This window comes from Ipomoea triloba, chromosome 14 (assembly GCF_003576645.1).
Source record: "Ipomoea triloba cultivar NCNSP0323 chromosome 14, ASM357664v1".
NCBI classification, from domain to species: domain Eukaryota; kingdom Viridiplantae; phylum Streptophyta; class Magnoliopsida; order Solanales; family Convolvulaceae; genus Ipomoea; species Ipomoea triloba.
Window position 1 is genome coordinate 13,251,788 of NC_044929.1, and position 19,961 is coordinate 13,271,748.

Sequence of the window (19,961 nt, forward strand, 5' to 3'; positions counted from 1 at the left end):
CGAAGAGTGGAAGGGTCAACATTAGCCAGATAGTAAGGGGACAAGGAAAGTTAGCTTAAGCAAAAAGTTATTTTTTCGAAGTGTAAAGTGACTCTTTGTACACTACTATTCGAACATTCTCTGAGGGAACATTGGATAACCTCAAAGTGCATGAAGAACGTTACCTAAGCAAAATGTGTCCTAAGTACATTTCCCAATGAAGATTTCCAAAAAAGCCAAAGATATTCTTTATACAGACAAAATGTTTAAAATTAGAAGCAAAGGTACACCAACGACCGAAAATTTAACAAAAGCAACCTATTACACTCTACTCACTAGTTATTGCACACTAGATAAAAGACTTTTGAAATTTGTTTCCCTCCAACGGATAAATTTCAAAAACCGTCTATAAATACCTCTACTCAAATCTGAATGAGGGTTGACAACTTTAAAATTCAAGTGATAAGTGCGATCTAGCTTACAAGAAAAGATATTAGAAGCCAGTGAAAGTGAGAGAGCAAGAGCTACAACGAATTATCAAGCTCAAGACTTCGGCAACAAAGTTTGAAAATACATCAAGTATGTTTAACCCCCCCCCCTCTTCGTGCGCGCTCTAGACTTGAATCCCTACTCATCGGGACTAACACCTTCGGCAAAGTGTAAACAATGACAAAAGTTCTGTTTGGCAAGTATGTGAATGAAAATGTGTGTGTGAGAGTGTGTGTATATACCTCACACACACACGCATGTATGTATTTATGGAACTTAAACAACGTCAGAACAAATTTTGTTTGATAAAAAAAAAAAAGCTCTGTAGTATAATATTTGAAAGGTAATGTGCAAATTTACCATTATTATAGAAATATCGNAACCTAGCTTTGTTACAAAAAAGTTATTAAAATGATTTTAAAGTTTTCTTATTTGTAATCTTTGATGCTCAACTTTCTTGGAATGATATGTATATTGTCTAGGTAATTAATTGACAAAAGTTTGCTAAAGACTTTGTGGTCAAGCGGCATAGCTGTGGCCCTTTTAAGTGAAAGGTCACAGGTTCAATCCAGAGTCAACAGTATTCAAAAAATTAAGTTTGGTAACTTTTGTTAGTAACATTATAGGGAAAATAAAAAAAAGAGAAGGATAAATGTGAAAAGATTTTATAATTATACAAACAAATCAAAATGTAAAATTCATTATTGCAAATAATTACACCAACACATTTTGTATTCCCATTATACTCTTATTATATTTTCTATACTCTTATTATATTTTTTTAAGATAAGATATGTATGTAAAATAATAATTTGCTCCCAAAAATAATTGAATACTTGAATATATATGTGGGTGAGAGTGAGATGAAAATTAAAACTGGTACAATTTTAAACAAATGAAAATGGAAAATGAGAATTATTATCTGTTTACTCCGTATTTACTAAAAAAAAAAATGGGATAAGGGTCAAATAGACCCTCAAACTATACTCGTTTGTGCAATTAGGCCCTTTAACTTCAAAAAGCTCCAATTAGACACTCAAGCTTTTATTTTGGAGCAAATAAGCCCTTTAACCTATTTATCACATGTTATTGCAGGTCAACTAGACTTCTGACCAACTCCGACGAACCTCCGACCAAACTCCGGCGAGTAAAATAACACTGGAAAATTCGCATTCTGCCGGAGAAGGCGCCCGCCTTCTCCTACAGTGTCGCCATCTCCGTTCGAACGGAGATGGAGACCAAATCCGTTCGACTGGAAAATGGTCTCCATCTCCGTCGACGAACAGAAATGGAGATTAATCTCCATCTCCGTTCGACTGGAGATGGGGACCACTTTGGTCTCCGTCTCCGTCGACGAACGGAGATTCCATCTCCGTCGAAGTGGAGATGGAAACCAAATCTCCATCTCCGTTCGAACAGAGATGGCTTGCCTTCTCTAGCAGAATGCGAATTTTTCAGTGTTATTTACTTGTCGGAGTTTGGTCGGATGTTCGCCGGAGTTGGCTAGAAGTCTAGTTGACTTGTAATAATAGGTCACAAATAGGTTAGAGGGCTTATTTGCTTCAAAATAACAAATTTGAGTGCCTAATTGGAGCTGTTTGAAGTTGAAGAGCCTAATTGCACAAATGAGTATAGTTTGAGAGTCTATTTTACCCTTATTCCAAAAAAATTAAATATTCGAAAAAAAGGGCAAAAAGTGCGGTACTTAATTACAGTTTTAAAAACTAAATTTGATTTTCAGTATAAAAAGAAATTGAGAGAAAAAAAAAAGTTGAAAGGTACAATACGATGAAGCAGGTGATCTTTTCACCTCTTGGGCGAGTAGTACCCTCCTCATTTCTTCTTCTCTGGGCTCCGAACCCCTCAAGGCGCTCTCGCCAATTCCTCCCCCATTCTCCGGGCTCCGAACAGCCACTGCTCAACTTTTTCCATACAGGTTTATCTTCTCTCTCTCTCTCTACACAGTTGTATATGTGTTTATAGATTATATATCCGCTGTTTCTAACGGAAATATTTGATTCGAATTGCTTTTGCATTTGCCTTTAAGTTTCGTATGCTTCTTATGAATTTCTGTGTTTTAATAAATTTTTGTTTGGTTACTACGTCTCCTAGATTTTGCCTATGATTTTGGCTCTTAAAATAGAGGGGAATAAAATCAGTCACTGAAATGCTGTGAAGCTATCGCGTTAATGCGGTATGAAAAGCAAAAGGAGAGGTATTGAATAAGAAAAATATGTGCTTTAGAATGGTTAAGACTGGTGAGTGAGATTGTTATGGGCTAGGTAAATGTGCTTTAGTTGCTAATGGTTAAGACTGGTGAGATTGTTATGGTTTAGGTTAGTGACTTTATTGCCTTGATTTTGGGAACTTTTTGTGCTAGATTTTAGCATTCTTCTGTCGTGGCTGGAACTGGAACTTTCCTCTACTTAGAAGTGCAATGGCTTCTGTTTCTCTGTGGTAGATATTCCAAACATTTTTTGTTGGTTGTTATCTTTTCCCATTAATTAGTAATTTATGTTTTTCCTTTACACGTAGCTGAATCACTTAGTAAATCAATGCTAATGAATGAGTGCATTAACATTAGTAAATGAGGCTATGGAGTTACAGCGGTTAGACAGTGCAGTGGCTGTTGGGCTAAATGGAGTTGGGGTTGGAAAGGCAAAGAAAGAAGAGACTGAAATGATGTCATTTACACTGAATTTGACTTGAGTATAGTACATTATTTGTGTCAATATACCGTTTTGCTTCTGTGTTCATACTATTGAGTATCTTTTATTGTTTTATAGTGTCAAAAAATAATTTTCAATGCTGCTTCTTCTTCTCAATATTACATTACATATGTATATAATAGAGTAACTTTTTACTCTTGGAGTCTTGGCAATTAATACTTTAATAGTGCCAGCCAGCATTGTAGATCTTTGCTACTTTTCTTGTCAAGTTTTGAACTGGAAATGTTCATTTTGTATGAATTTTAACCTTACTAGATAATAGTTGAAATTTTTTATCTGTAATGACTGACTTCTTGAAGTAACTTATTTTCTAGGATTTCATATTTTTTAGCAAGTGGAGTTTACTTGAAGGTTGAGATGAGCATAAAAATTGAGGAAGCATCTCACAATATGCAGAGCACTACAATGGCTCCAACAACAAGTGCTGCAAAGATCTCCATCTTTGCCAACAAATCTGGGTTTGTGATACCAAAGAACAAGTTGTCAGGTTCTATGGTTCCTGTCCTTCGAGGAGGTAAAAAGGAGGGTAGTGAGTCAGTAAATGAAGAAAGCATTAAACAGGTGCGGAGGAAAACTAAGTGGGGCCCTGATCTGACACAAGATACAACTGTTAGGAAAGGAAGAGCCTTAGCATATCAGGTATTTGGACAGTGCTATAATTTCTTAACAAATTTCATTCATTGCTTATAATATCTCTTCATTCTCTAAGCGGGAAATATTGAGTTTCCTCTTGTTGGTTTGGGATTTTATATATTGGTAAACTACATTTTGAACAATTATCTTTTTCTTCTAGCATTTGCCTTTTAACTTATTCGTTTATTGCTTTGTCCATTCATGATATGTTATTAAAAATTATGTTAGAAACAGTTAGGGCCTGTTAGGAACTGGAGAATTTTCCAGTTTTTTTTTTTTTTTGGACAAATGGATTTTTTTTTTTCAACATCAACTATATTTCAAATTAGAAAATGAAAAATGGAAACATTGTTTACTTAATAAAGGAATTTGGTAAACAACTGAGCACATTCTCATGTTTTTCAAATTTTCCAAATACAAAAACATACATAACTTCACCTATCACTATTACCATTACCTACAAACTTTCATCTCACCAATCTGTCTACCCATACATTAACTTTCCTACTTACCCACCCACTATTACTTGCCTACTTAGCCCTACTACCACCTACCTATATACCCAATCCCTCAGCCACTTACACCCCATGACCACTTTCATCTCACCAATGCGCTTCGAGGCTTACGCCTCGCCTCAAGGCATGCCTTCGCCTTTTAAAACCTTGATTATCATTGTTGCTTATTTTACCCACCACTATTTGTTCACCCTAACCCCGTCTACCTATTCCATGATTTCCATCATAACCTACTAATCCACACTACCACCACCACTCAATAATAATTCACTGTCATTTGTATTTTCGTATAAAGAAAAGAAAAAGTTGAATCTCAAATAACTTTGTATTTTATAAATTAGAAAATAGTTGAATTTGAACATGTTTTCTAGTTTTCCAATGGAAAATAAAATCTTTGAAAATTTTGGAAAATTAGAAAGCTATAACTAAAGAAGATAATATGTTTTAGAAATAGATTGGTGTTTTACAGCCCTGATTTATGGGAAGAATATTTTTATTGCTCAGTGGCAATTGAAAAATTTCCTTTTCCCCATTGGGTGCTAAGATGTCAGTGTCTTTTGTGGGATTGGCTTGTAGCAACTATTCCATACCAGGTGCCAATAAATGATTTTGCTCCCTATGTGATGGTGCAAATTTTGAGCAGACTCGTGTTGATCAAATAGCACAACAGCTGAGTTCAGGACCTATGGACTGGGAAGAGAACCAAGACACATTAACAGCCTCTAGTATTCCGCATTATAAACTTAATGCTGAGGTAACATAATGTTGAAAGATGTTAGTGTATTCAATTTTCACCTGGGTATGTCCTTAAAAAAAAATCATATTTATGTGCTTGCAGAAAATAAAATCATTGGAACTTGAAAAGCGAGAAGCCATTGGTATGTTGAAAAATTCAAATCCCTGAATTACTCTTCATTTTCCATTTTAATTAATTTGTACTTATACATTTGCTATAATATCAGGTGAAGTTCTAAAACTAAATCCTAACTATAAGCCACCTGCTGGCTACAAACCTATCCAGAAAGAAGGAAAAGTTCCTATCCCTGTAAGTTCTGAACAAAACTTTTGACTTTAGCAGCTCTCTCTCTCTCTTCCACCAAAACAATGATTTGGTTTAACACATGCTATTTTCACCTGAGGGTGATTAATCTGTACCTTGCTGCCTAATTTTGAACATTGTTGATGATGAAATTAAGATTAAGGGTCATTGTAAAGAAGCTTACTACTAATTGCACTAAAAAAGTTAATTATTTAGTAACTAGCATGCCTATCTCTTAACATCTGGACATGTGATAAAGGTGATTAATCATCATGGAGGCATTCCCACTATGATTCAATGCTGAAGGTAGTTTTTGAGGATTGTAAGATGGGAATAGAAGTACTATTGACAGTTCATAAATGACTGAAATATTAGAGTTGTTAATTTTTACTGTGCATATGAGTTGACTATCCCTGCAGAGATTTTACTATTTATGGTGTAATATTTTTGGCACTCTTAAATCTAAGTATAGTGTATATGCCAAGGCATTAATAACTAATATTTCTTTCCAAAACAGGGGAAGTGATAGTCCCTTATGAGGCCTTTCTGCTTGTTTCCCTGCAGATCAAAGAGCATCCTGGGTACAATTTCATTGGCTTGATCTTTGGACATGTGAGCGACACTCATAAACGACTGGAAAAGGTAAAGGGTCTCTTATTCTTTCCTTGAAGAGTTATAAGTTCTGATAGTAAATATGAGTGACATTATAGTAAACCTAGACTGCTACCAACTATTCTGACCATTTTTAATTTTTTGAAATCAGGAAACTGGAGCTAAAGTAAAAGTTTATGGTATTAAAGCAGATACAGGACAAAAGGTAATGCATCCTAGGCTGATATGGTTAATGTTAGAATTGTCTTCCTTGAGCAGTGTGAACATTAGCCTTGGGAGCTGAAATGAACACACTGTAGCCTTGGGAGCTGAAAAGATTATTGGGTAGCTTTGTAGGTTTACTATTTGAGCATCTTTTATGTATATATATATATGTGTGTATCAGTGTATGGACTATGGAGTATGAAGTATGCAGTGAAGTAATAGATATAGAAATATAAGAATTATAACCATTTCTCCATCCTTGATTATTCATTTAGCTTCTTCCTAACTGGCGGGTGGTGTTATTCTCCACCCGCTAGACCTGTGTTTCTTCCAAATTCAACATGGTATCAGAGCCTAAGATTCTAGGCTATTTTCTTTCTCCCCATTTCTGAAAACACCATTTTTTCTGGCGATCCGCCACTGTTTTATCTCATTCCGACTCACTTTCGGCTAGTGTGTGAAGAAACTACCACCACAGCCTTGCTTGGAACCTCGTTGCAAGTCGTCACCTGAAAACCGGTCGCCAAACTCCGGCGGAAGTATTCACTCTTTTCCGGCCAGATCTCTCTCCTTTGGTCTCCGTTCAAGGTGCTGTTGCCTCTAGTAGATTCGCCTTGAGGAGACGCACCTGGGAGTGTATTCAGATCTCCCGTCTCCACCGGTCATGCCGGTCAACGTCGGTCAACTGCCGGTCAATGGCCAGTCAACGCCGGTCAAAGTCGCCGGTCAACAATCTGAAAATTCCGGCGACTGTTTTCCCACTGTTTTTAGTGTATGATGCTATCTTTTGCATCTTGAACTACCATATCTTTTACCTCTTTTCCTGCTAGTGTCAAGTATTTGTTCAGTTCACACTACATCTCCCTCCATCATAGCATCACATGATGTCCCAAACTGCAGTAATACTATGGGCAGTTTTCTGCAAAATTGCTGCAAATTTCTTGGCAACCATTGATGCCTATGGGTGAAATTTGAAGGTTTTTGGGTTTATTGCTGAACTTCTTTGGTTCTTCCCATGGTGTTTACTATTTTTGGTATAACCGTGCTATTTCTTTATCCCCGGTATGCCTTATCCCATGGATGTTAAGTTTCAGCACTACTATAAAGGCCTTTGATTATTTTCCATGTTTCAAGTAAGGGGGAGTGTGACTATCTACAATCAGTGTGCTATCTTCAACTCTGTGTTATTTTCCTTTGCTCTGTTTTTGGGTTTATCTTCATTTCTATAGGCTTTGCTTCATCCTTTGCTCCCGTTCACCTCCGCTGCTCTCGATGAAGATTGTTGTTGGCAAGTCATAGAGTGCTTATGTTGCTGTGAGGGTGTTCGTGTTAATCTTTACCCTTGGAGCCATCATTCCCAAGGATGTTCGTGACAAGCTTTGCCCTTGATGCATTTCCAAGGGTTGTGTATAGCATTGTCTCTCCGAAGCCATCCAGCGCTGTTATCCTCTAGCTGCTTGTAATCTTCATTTGTAATTTAGAATGGAGTTTATGTTTGACTTCAAGCTTGGAACTTCTAGATGTTCCAGCTTGAGGGGGAGTGTTAGAATTGTCTTCCTTGAGCAGTGTGAACATTAGCCTTGGGAGCTAAAATGAACACACTGTAGCCTTGGGAGCTGAAAAGATTATTGGGTAGCTTTGTAGGTTTACTATTTGAGCATCTTTTATGTATATATATATGTGTGTGTATCAGTGTATGGACTATGGAGTATGAAGTATGCAGTGAAGTAATAGATATAGAAATATAAGAATTATAACCATTTCTCCATCCTTGATTATTCATTTAGCTTCTTCCTAACTGGCGGGTGGTGTTATTTTCCACCCGCCAGACCTGTGTTTCTTCCAAATTCAACAGTTAACACTGCTCAAGGTTTCAAGTGATCTCCATATTTACCCCCAATTGCAAACTTTTCCATTTTAATTTGCTGCATCTTGAGTATTTCCCTTTATACATTATACCCAAATTTAGACATAGTAAACATGAAAATATGGAATGATAAAATACATATAATAGATTTTAGCACATGTAAGTTATTTAGCCAACATAATTTATCATGTTTTACCTACTTTGCTGACCTCCTAACTAGTTGTAGTTTTGGTATGAGTGAGGTCTTATGTTATTTTTGTGAAAGGGTTACAGACTTGCAGTTTTGTTTTGTTTTGTTTTGTTTTTGTTTGTTTGTTTGTTTGTTTTTTAAATCTCCTATAATTTTCTTGCTAAGGAACATATGTTATGTGGTTGCTTCTGTGGGATCCTTCATGTCAGCAATTCTTAAGGCTAGGGCTATGTTTGGCAAAGCTAGCTGAAATCTGAAAAACTAGAAGCTAGAAGTTAAAAGTTGAGATATGTTAAGCTAGCTGATTGTGGTTAGAAGTGTTTGGTAAAATTCTTTGTTGGATAAGTTGATAAATGTAAAAAGACAAAAATGGGTATCTATTATTATTATTATTATTATTATTATTATTATTATTGGTAAAAGTTACCACATACTCTCAAGGCATGTAAAATCATATTATTTAGAATGAGAAAATAGAAAAATCATACAAAAGAAAGAACAAAAGCCAAAAAGAACAATAAAAGAAATCCAAGCAACTAAGGTGAAATTAATGATTCCTCTGAAAATTAGAACCATTTGTGATTGGAAAAGGCATTGATACACTTGCCTCCATTTTGGCTTGGGTAGTTTATCATTGAATCCTCGTGAACAGTAAGGCCACTTTTGAAAGTGCTTTAACTCACTTGATACACAATTCTAGGCTTCTAGCTATACTACCATGCTTGCATCACTCTGCCATCCAGATTATAACTATTTTATGTCACACCATTTTGCCACAAGCCACAACTTTTTGTTCACTCAAATCTTATTTCTTTTTTCTTTTTATCAACTCACATATTTACTATTTTAACTTCATTTAAATTCCTTACACTTTTATATCTACCTCCACGTCCCAGGTCGAAGTTACCTCTGCTGATGGAAATGAATCATGCAGTTCATACCAGGAGATGTATGTTCAAGTGTTGGCTGATACATATGAGAAGGTTGATGCTGCAGTGTCTTTAATTGAACTGCTGGTCAACCCAGTTTCAGTGAGTGTAATTGCTATTTACTTAATTGATATAGTTCATCCCTATAGGCTATAGTTTAGTTGTGTCATTGCAATTAATAAAGGGTCCTACTATGCTTTCAGGTAAAGGCAGGTTCTACATCAATGACTAGTTCTAGTAATGGCATGGCTGCTACTGATAACCCAGGAGTGGTTCAACCAATTGCAGGGTCTGGGCTTGCTCCAGCACATGGCCATTTCCAACAATATCCATGGTTTCCTAGAAGTGCATCTCAGAATACAATTGCTACACTACCGGGATCAATGTCCTCTACGGATCCTCCAGCTGCTGTAGTTGGCAACCCAATCCAAGTATCTTCACTGTCAAACCCCTCAAGTGCACCCTCACTATTTGGCCCACCAGGTATGGTAGCTGGGCTTGGTTCGGTTCCTCAAAATCCTTCACTTGTATCTTCAAGACCGAATACACCTCTAGTTTCTCAGCAGCCATACATGCCTCTCACTCCACTTGGACAAATTGGTGCTCCTAGAAATCCTCTGATCACTGCTTCTGAATCTACAGCTTTTCATCAGAATATGGTAGTTCCTCCTCAAATATCTGTTAACCAATCCATGGCAACAGGGACCTCACAAGTTTTCAGACCGCCTATCTCTAACCAATCACTGCCTTCTGCTGGGGGCCATACTGGATGGTCAGGATGGAACTCTCCAGTGGCTCAAGGTACAAACATGATGCCAATGACTCCACCGATAGCTGCCGCACAAGGAAGTCATCCATTGGTCTCAAATCCCAGGGGTATTTCTGTTGCAGCACCAGTAGGCTTTCCACATGGTAATCCTTCTGGTTCTGCACCAGCTGGTATAGTTAATCAGCAGTCAGCTAATTCTCTTTTACAATCTCAAATGCGGCACCCTCTTCCACAACACCCACCATCTGGTCATCCTAACTCAACACTTCCACCGCAACCTGCAATCCCAAACTCTGTTACTGGAAGGCCTTCGAACTTTGATGCCATGAATCCCCTTCCTATAGGTGCTCCAAGACCACAGCAATCTGGTTCCAGTGATTTTATATTCCAGCCTCACAGGCCAAATTCTGCCTCTCAAGTTATTCCAAGGCCGGTTAGTCGTTTTGATCCTCCGAATATTCCATTACAGAACCAATTAATTCAGCCAGGTCATGCACCTCAGACCCCATCTATTAGACCAGAAATGCTCAACTTGAACCCCTCACATGCAATGCCGAGTTTCGCTGAACTCCAAGTGAACAACAGAATGATTCAGCGGCAACCTATACCGGTCAACTTTGCTGGAGGTCCTGCTGGCCCTCCACCTCCAATTAGGCCTATGCCATTTCCAAATTCAGGTAGTCCATCTTTTGCTCACATGCATCCCAGGAACTTCAATCCAGTGGCTCCACCGGTGAACTCTGGTAGTTATCCTCCTAGAACAGGAAATCTGATGTTTCACCAGAATAATCCAGCAATGATGACTCATCCACCAAACTTTCCAACTTCGAACAATGAATTTCGACCCAGTAAGCCAGGCCCTGGCCCTTTTGGAGTGCAGCAAACATATGATCCCTTTTCACCAACATCTCTCTCTTAAGCAGCCTCCCAGTGGTAGTGCAAAAGGCACCAAAAACTGGAGTTATCTTGAGTGCATGAACTCAGTTGCCCAACCAAATCAAGTGAGCTTTTCTAGACAGTTGTAATTTTTTCAGATGCACTTGGGAACTACTAATAGGACTAAGCTGAAGAAGGCATGACACTGCTGTGTTGGCAATTCTCAAATGTTTACAGTTCATGAACTGCTTCCTTAACATAGATAAGCAAGTAGGTACTTTCTGCTCTAATAGTTGATTGTACTATTTCTTCCCTCCCTATCAAAGGAAAAAAAAAGTAAAAAAAAAAGATTCCTTTAGTTTAGTTATTTGAATTTGAACTAGGAGTACATTATACAGTTGAAATGGTTGAGCAAAAGTTTAATCAGCTGATCAAACTCCAAAGTGTTGTCAAGTTATCAATTTGTGATTGTTCAATGCTTTTATGGTGTGCTTTTCCTCTCATCTTTATAAAAATCCATGTCTTTGAGATGGTCAACTCTATGATTTTTTGGAAAATCCTTTGTCCATTTTCTTAACTAGAAAGTATATGTAGAAAATGAGAGTTGGTTCTTTTAATATATTATTATCACTAGATACAGAAAAATAATGACTGATTGCAGCAATACAGCCACATTTTGCAACTGATACCGGGCAATTGCCAAACAATGGTCAATGGACCAAAGGTAAACAACTCAAGTACAAGGTTTGAAGAGTGAGAAAAGGTACAAATAAGAGAGGAGAAGAAAAGATGAGAAATAAGAATAGATTGATTGGTTGATTATTTGATTACAAGAAGCTGTACATCCATGATCCTACTTTATGTTGAAGAAATGAATTATAAAAATAAATATATAATGATAAATTATACACTTGCAAATGAATGGAGATAAATTATATATAGAGAGCTTGGTAGAAAGAATCATAGTAGAGCAAAAATAGAGGGGGGAGAGGAGTAATATTAATCTTCTATGGTATAAAAGATCTTGTGCGACAAATTCAATTTGAGAGGATTTTGATAAAAATCATACTCGTTTCTTCTCACTCGGCCTTCTCTATAGGGCAGGCATATACATGACATCTTTAACTTAAATAATACTCCGTAAATCTGTTTAAATTTTAAGATTTAAACTTGGCATACCATTACCTAGGGGCTAGGAAGCTTACAGACCATTTCTGAAAGAGAACCATATATACACCAAGTCTGAAATGCATTTGGTAAACATCTCTTCCAATTGGGATACCATTTTGCAATACAAAATTGCCTTTTACTGAAAATGCAAGCTCCATTACAAAAGAGTTAATTCCAGCAATGGTCCTCCGACTATGTTGATTTTTCAAAATTAGTCCCCGACTTTTAATTTGGACAATTTAAGTCCCTTGACTTTCAAATTCTTTCCAATGTTGGTCCTTTCGTCAAATTTTGGTTAAATTGAGGTCAAATAAAGGGGTAGAATTGTCCGTTCACATGTATAGTGTATTATTACTCGTATTTCTCATGTCCTATACGCTATATATATATGATATAATCTCAGTCGAAGAGACTTCGACTGAGATTATATGGCTTCGATTGAGACTTTCACTGAGATTATATTCATATATACAACGTATAGGACATGAGAAATACGAGTAATAATACACTAAACAGGTGAACGGACAATTTTACACCTTCATTTGACCTCAATTTAACCAAAATTTGACAAAAGGACCAACATTGGAAAGAAATTGAAAGTTAAGGGACCTAAATTGTCCAAATTAAAAGTCGGGGACTAATTTTGGAAAATCAACATAGTCGGAGGACCATTGCTGGAATTAACTCATTACAAAACATACATATTATGTTTAAATGCAGCTAATATTTATTACTAAAAATGCAATAAACTCTATTACACACACACACATATAGAACCACCTTCCACGTAAAAACTGTTGGCAAATCGTAGTCATCGAAACTAACAAACCAATTGGTACGATTAAACATAAAGGCATCAAAGAAATCCGCCTAATTACCATGTAAAATCCCACAAAGTCATGCTTAAAGAGCAAATTTGTCCCGCCAAAAACCTACTCTCCCGTCTAAATAGGAATAGAGTCTAAATTTTCATCTTATTCTATGCCCACCCATTCTAATTCACACCAATAGCCCAGAATGCACAACATCAATTGTGTAAATGCACACTTTAACACCAGAGTCTATTTTATAAATATTGCAAACTTATAAACTTTGCAAGAGTTGTCAATTTATTAAAACCCTCAACCGCCGATGAACCCTAATAAGTAGCTAATATGATCAGTCATCATTTGTTACAGGAAGACATTGTTCTTCTTCTAAATCACCCAAAATGCACACCACTGGCCAATTTTGGAAAATCAAAATAGTCAGAGGACCATTGTTGAAATTAACTCTTTATTATCTTAGTATAGCTTAGATTTACATTGGAGAACACAACTTGGAGCTTGTATTGAAGATTTGGAGTGGATTCCACCAACTCTTCCCCTTCATTTCATATCAAAAGTGGTTTATTTCTTCATCTCTTCTCCTCTTTACATTTATTGCATATTTATGTTTTCCTTGCCAAATCTTGCTATGCTCACCATTGATATGAGTGAGTAGTCTCATATATGGGTTAGATTAGGTGTTTATTACTTCTATTGATGCTTGTTATGTGATTATTGCATAAAAGGGGATGAACACCCATTTAGGGTTCTTAAGTTTGAATTGGGTTATTTCTATCTTTCAATAGTTAGTGATCAATGATTATTGTTTGTCTTTGAAAAGTCTTTCATTTCAATGGAAGTTGGATGGAATACTTAAGTCAATCCAATCTCAAACCCATTTTCTCTTCTATGGAAATAGGGGTAGATTTGGAGCTAAATAGCTTTTGTTCTTCAAGAACTTAGGTTGGAACACCATGGAAATGGGACAACCTTTGTTCTAATCCTTGTGGAAACTTGGATTCCTTTGTGCTAGCCTTAAGAACCTAGGATCATTGTTCATCCCCTAATCCAAGTGTTAATGCATCAATAGAGTAATACACCTAATTTAACCCATATTTCCAAATAGAATTTAAACTTATTTTAATCTTGTTTTTCCCTTATATCCAAAATTCCAAAAACACTTCTTAGTTGTTATACCTTAATCCTTAAAATGGTTTGCTTGGATCCGTATGGGTTTCAAGACCTTGGTGACTAGAGTCTAGGTGATTACTCATTACGTGCCATAAATTCCAATCCTCGTGATTCGACTTTACACCCATTTTCACACCCCGCTCACACTACATCATTTAGACTTTAGGATGTTTAGATTTAAGATATATATAGATATATAATTATGTATATAACTTGTCGCCTAGGCGGGCGCCGCTACTTAACAGGGCGCCGTGATAACTATGTATATGATTGTTTTGCGATATTCTCATTTTCGTCGGTGTATTCACCCTCATTTTTTAGGGTGTTTCTTTGGCACACCATTGTTCTGATGCATGGTTGCTTAGTTGCACACGTAAATTTGTACGTGTGCACACCATGAATATGATGCACGGTTGTTGAGTTGCAGACGTAAATATGTACGTATGCACACCATGGTTCTGATGCACAATTGCTCAGTTGCACATGCAAAACTAAATGCATGTACACCATGCTTATGATGCATAGTTGTTGAGGATGCCCGCTCTAAATTTAAGAGAATGCATGTACATTTCTAATTGATAGCATGCTTAAAACAAACATGCACATTTGCTTAGTTACACACGTAAAACTATACGCGTGCACACCAGAGATATGATACACAGTTGCTTAGTCGCACACGTAAATTTGTATGCATGCACACCATGCTTCTAATGCACAGTTGCTGAGAATGCCCGCTCCAAATTTATGAGAATGCTCGCACAGTTCTAATTGGTAGCAAATTAATTAAAATCCCACAAAATTTGGGATTATTTTGCAATTAGCATTCTAAATGTACCCCTAACCCTTAATTACTTAGTCAAAATAGTGCAATAAATCATGGAATGAGATATTTTTTAATTTTATTTTAAGTCATTTATCTTCACATTTTTAATGGATTGGATCTGTCCACACAAATTCATGGCAACAAGTGGACTCATATGATCATTAGTGTGCGTGTGATATATATATATATATATATATATATATATAATATGTCTTTAACTATGCCATTGTTTTTAGAAAAGGGAAAAATGATGTGTTTTTGTTATATTAATAACGTATGCAAGAAAAAGAAAAAATGTAGCACGTAACAACATAGACTGAAGTATGAACATTTGATCCAATGGAAGACTAAATGAATCGTTTGTGAAAGTTAATGTAGATGGTAATACAAAGGTGTAACTAGGTGAGACTACAATAGATGACATTGCTCATGGTTCATTGGTGAATACTTGGGGGCTTTAAGTGGGATTGCTTGGAGTTTCAATTCATTGTTGAGTTATGAACTATTTTTTATATACGGTAGGGTGTGGGGAAAATGGTGGATTAATGTTGAAATTTAGAGTAATTAATTATTGGTCATTTCCTAGCTAGATTTGGGTGGGGAGAGTAGGGATCTATGTCTCTCTTATCTCGTGAGAGTAATACAATGGCTATCATTAATATGTGAAAATCGGGTATGCACCCTGATTCACATACCTAAGAAAGTTTATTATTGTGTGGATTAATGGTCTTTTAATTAGAGATCAACACAGTATATAATTGAGCTATCAGTAATTTGAAATTCGTTTATAGGGTCATATATTTTCTTTATGAGGACTTGATATTGTCCCTTGCGATGCACGGTCTAAACTTATATAATTAAATATAAAGTATTGTTATAACATTTATAATAAAAGAAAGAGAATTGGTTGATGCGTATCTCTTACTGCCCCTGGGAGAATAATGTGGTAGCTGCTTTAGCAAGGGTAGTGATCAACCACGATTGTGACTAGATTGAGTTTGTACGACGTCCAGTTCATATTCTGGGGGATCTTGTGAATGATAGAGGCGCTACTGGTGTGTTCTTTCCTGTTAACTAAGTTGGGTTTTGTCCTAGTTGGGGCTTTCCCCTTCCTTCGTTTCAAAAAAAAAAGAAAAGAAAGAGAATAATAATATAATATAATTTATGAAAACATGTACAATTACTAACAAAACTTAATGTTTGGTTCTATGTTATTATTAAAAATATAAATTACAAATTATTAAAAACCCTTTATAAACTAAATTAGTAATAGAAGTACAAAATCTTTCGGGTTCACTACAAATTAAGATTTTGATCCCGTCTAGATTACTCACTCTTGATGCAACCACATGCCCACATATAATTGACCATGAACAAAGACTGGTTTCTATATATAATAGCAAGCCAACATTTGATAGTGTTTGATCTTGACTTTTGTTGATGGTCATTGCATAGAAAAACATCAATGTGAATTGTCTTCGATTAAACTTGAACGGTAGTCTTGGGTCTCATGGATTGATAGTCATTTTAATTATTAGTACACTGGTGTCAACATTTGTCCTTGCCAATATGCGTGCTTCTATAAAATGGTTAGCTAATTTCGTTACAACCAACCGAGTATCATTGTAAATGTCAAGAGTGTGGTCAATATTTCTCATTAACATCACAGGTGACCCAACCTTTAAGGTTAATGAATGATTTCAAAGTATATACTCCGTAATATTTAACAAATGATGTAAATATGTCATTCGATAACATTGTCAGCTTTTTTTTTTTGAAAGAATAACATTGTCAGCTAATTTCGTTACAACCAACTGAGTACCATTGCAAATGCAATGAGTGTGGTCAATATTTTTCATTAACATCACAGGTGACCCAACTTTTAATGAATGATTTTAAAGTATATAATATTTAATAAATGATGTAAATATGTTATTCGATGTAATTTCAGTCTCTACTAAAAAAATTTTCAGTTGATTAATAATTGTACACAAAATTAGCATTATTATAGACATTAACAAAAAAAAGCAATCAAAAAGTAACATTTAATTTGATATAGTTAAATAAGATATCGTAACCAACATTGCAGAATAAAATTTAGTGTGCCAAATATTCATTCACATTAATAACGCTTCAATATTGATTCACATTAATATTTATTAATAAGACTATTACAATTTATTTTGTGATATTAATATTTATTAATAAGACCGTTACAATTTATTTTGGATTACAAAAACTATTCCAACGCGGGTGACATATTTACAGAGTATTTTAAATCAACACTCAAAGAGCGTTTTTTAAAGAAACCAATATAATATCACAATTAGTTCATTGTAGTTATTTTAGAACTTCATTTTTTAGTTCTTATTTTTTCATTGCAAATAAACTTTAGTCATTACAAACTATTTATTATGTAAGGTAGGGTGTGGGCAAAATGGTGGATTAATGTTGAAATTGAGAGTAATTAATTATTAATCATCTCCTAGATTTTGGTGGGGGAGAGCAGGGATCCGTGTCACTCTTAATACAATGGCTATTAATATGTGAAAATTGGGCATGCACCCTGATTCACATATCTAGGAAAGTTAATCAGTGTGCGGATTGATAGTATTTTAATTGGATGCCAACACAATATATAATTGAGCTACTACTCCCTACTAGTATTTTGAAATCCGTTTAGAGGGTCATATATTTTCTTTATGAGGATGGCGTGACATTGTATTGTTTATTATAATTGCTAGTTGTCTTTTTCTAATGTATGGATAAAAAGAAAAATGAAAACAAATCAAAAGCTATTCAAACGGTGTTCCACTTTTTACAAGAGTGGCGTGATTTACCCCCAATGTATAATCTATTATCATCATATAATTAAATGTATCCATTAAATTATATATTAACTATAAAGTATTCGTTATTTTGAGTTAAAATGAGTAAACATTTAATATAAGATCATTTCTATCTTTCCAATTTAAGAAATTTCATAAATTCATTAATTAGCCGTTACTAAATAATTATTATGAAATCAAAATGTAAAAAAAAAGGGAAAAATTCAACTTATTAACGTCATAATGTGTATATTAGTGAAATTTTTTATTTTTTCCTCTCTTGATTTTAATTACATTTTGACATGTCAATAAAGTTCTTTAAATTTATTGGCTATTTGTGAATGAATTGACACCACCTGATATTAAAAATATATCTACTTATTAATCAAATGAAAAATAATCAAATAAGTACTAGGTAAAAACATTAATACTTGAAGGTAAATTTTGGAAAGAAATGTAGCATTGCTTTAGCTATATATATATATTGTATGCATTCATTGTTTTGAGCTAAAATGTGTAAAAAAATCATATAAGATCATTTTTTTCCAAGTTTTGAAAAATAATAAATCCCTTTAATTTGCAGTTTCCAATTAAACAATTATTATGACACCAAAATGCAAAAAAAAAAAAAAAATTGAAATACCATAAAAAGATGATCAATATATATATTTTTTTGAGTACTATTGACTCTGTTACAATGTAGTATCTGTTCAGAGCTACTTTCTCAGCCTCCATTAAGGCCTGTTCATAGCTACTTTCTCAACCTAATAAAAAAGCACAAAGATTCAACAGTTGCCTCCATTAAGGTCTGTTCAGAGCTACTTTCTCAACCTAATGAAAAAGCACAAAGAGTCAACAGTTGCCTCCATTAAGGCCTGTTCAGAGCTACTTTCTCAACCTAATGAAAAAGCACAAAGATTCAACAGTTGCCTCCATTAAGGTCTATTTAGAGCTACTTTCTCAACCTAATGAAAAAGCACAAAGATTCAACAGTTGCCTCCATTAAGGTCTGTTCAGAGCTACTTTCTCAACCTAATGAAAAAGCTAAGGTCTGTTCAGAGCTACTTTCTCAACCTAATGAAAAAGCAAAGGTCTGTTCAGAGCTACTTTCTCAACCTAATGAAAAAGCACAAAGATTCAACAGTTGCCTCCATTAAGGCCTGTTCAGAGCTACTTTCTCAACCTAATGAAAAAGCACAAAGATTCAACAGTTGCCTCCATTAAGGTCTGTTCAGAGCTATTTTCTCAACCTAATGAAAAAGCGTCAACAATTGCCTCCATTAAGGTCTGTTCAGAGCTACTTTCTCAACCTAATGAAAAAGCACAAAGATTCAACAGTTGCCTCCATTAAGGTCTGTTCAGAGCTACTTTCTCAACCTAATGAAAAAGCTAAGGTCTGTTCAGAGCTACTTTCTCAACCTAATGAAAAAGCAAAGGTCTGTTCAGAGCTACTTTCTCAACCTAATGAAAAAGCATAAAGATTCAACAGTTGCCTCTATTAAGGTCTGTTCAGAGCTACTTTCTCAACCTAATGAAAAAGCGTCAACAGTTTCTCAACCTAATGAAAAAGCGTCAACAGTTGCCTCCATTAAGGTCTGTTCAGAGCTACTTTCTCAACCTAATGAAAAAGCGTCAACAGTTGCCTCCATTAAGGTCTGTTTAGAGCTACTTTCTCAACTTAATGAAAAAGCGTCAAGCCTCCATTAAGGTCTGTTCAGAGCTACTTTCTCAACCTAATGAAAAAGCGTCAAGCCTACATTAAGGTCTGTTCAGAGCTACTTTCTCAACCTAATGAAAAAGCAGAGCTACTTTCTCAACCTAATGAAAAAGCACAAAGATTCAACAGTTGCCTCCATTAAGGTCTGTTCAGAGCTACTTTCTCAACATAATGAAAAAGCAGAGCTACTTTTTCAACCTAATGAAAAAGCACAAAGATTCAACAGTTGTCTTCATTAAGGTCTGTTCAGAGCTACTTTCTCAACATAATGAAAAAGCAGAGCTACTTTCTCAACCTAATGAAAAAGCACAAAGATTCAGAGCTACTTTCTCAACCTAATGAAAAAGCACAAAGATTCAGCAGTTGCCTCCATTAAGGTCTGTTCAGAGCTACTTTCTCAACCTAATGAAAAAGCACAAAGATTCAGCTCCATTAAGGTCTGTTCAGAGCTACTTTCTCAACCTACTAATGAAAAAACACAAAGATTCAACAGTTGCCTCCATTAAGGTCTGGCCACTATTTTTTTCTCAACCTAATGAAAAAGCACAAAGATTCAGCTCCATTAAGGTCTGTTCAGAGCTACTTTCTCAACCTA

At 35.4% G+C, this 19,961-nt stretch overlaps 1 protein-coding gene across 2 annotated transcripts; it reads left to right on the forward strand.

The window, feature by feature from the left end:
• The first annotated feature begins 2,284 nt into the window (after positions 1-2,284).
• On the forward strand, positions 2,285-11,313 carry LOC116004389 (splicing factor 1). 2 transcript variants are annotated; one of them, XM_031244425.1, is made up of 9 exons: positions 2,285-2,404; positions 3,512-3,836; positions 4,989-5,099; positions 5,184-5,223; positions 5,308-5,390; positions 5,949-6,026; positions 6,148-6,201; positions 9,154-9,288; positions 9,390-11,313. In XM_031244425.1, the coding sequence occupies exons 2-9, from the start codon at positions 3,555-3,557 to the stop codon at positions 10,872-10,874; spliced, it is 2,268 nt and encodes a 755-aa protein (XP_031100285.1). In that variant the 5' UTR covers positions 2,285-2,404; positions 3,512-3,554; the 3' UTR covers positions 10,875-11,313. The 2 variants fall into 2 exon arrangements, with proteins under 2 accessions (XP_031100285.1, XP_031100286.1); XM_031244426.1 differs by lacking the exon at positions 2,285-2,404 and having other exon boundaries at positions 3,722-3,836; positions 4,922-5,099.
• The last annotated feature ends 8,648 nt before the right edge of the window (positions 11,314-19,961 follow it).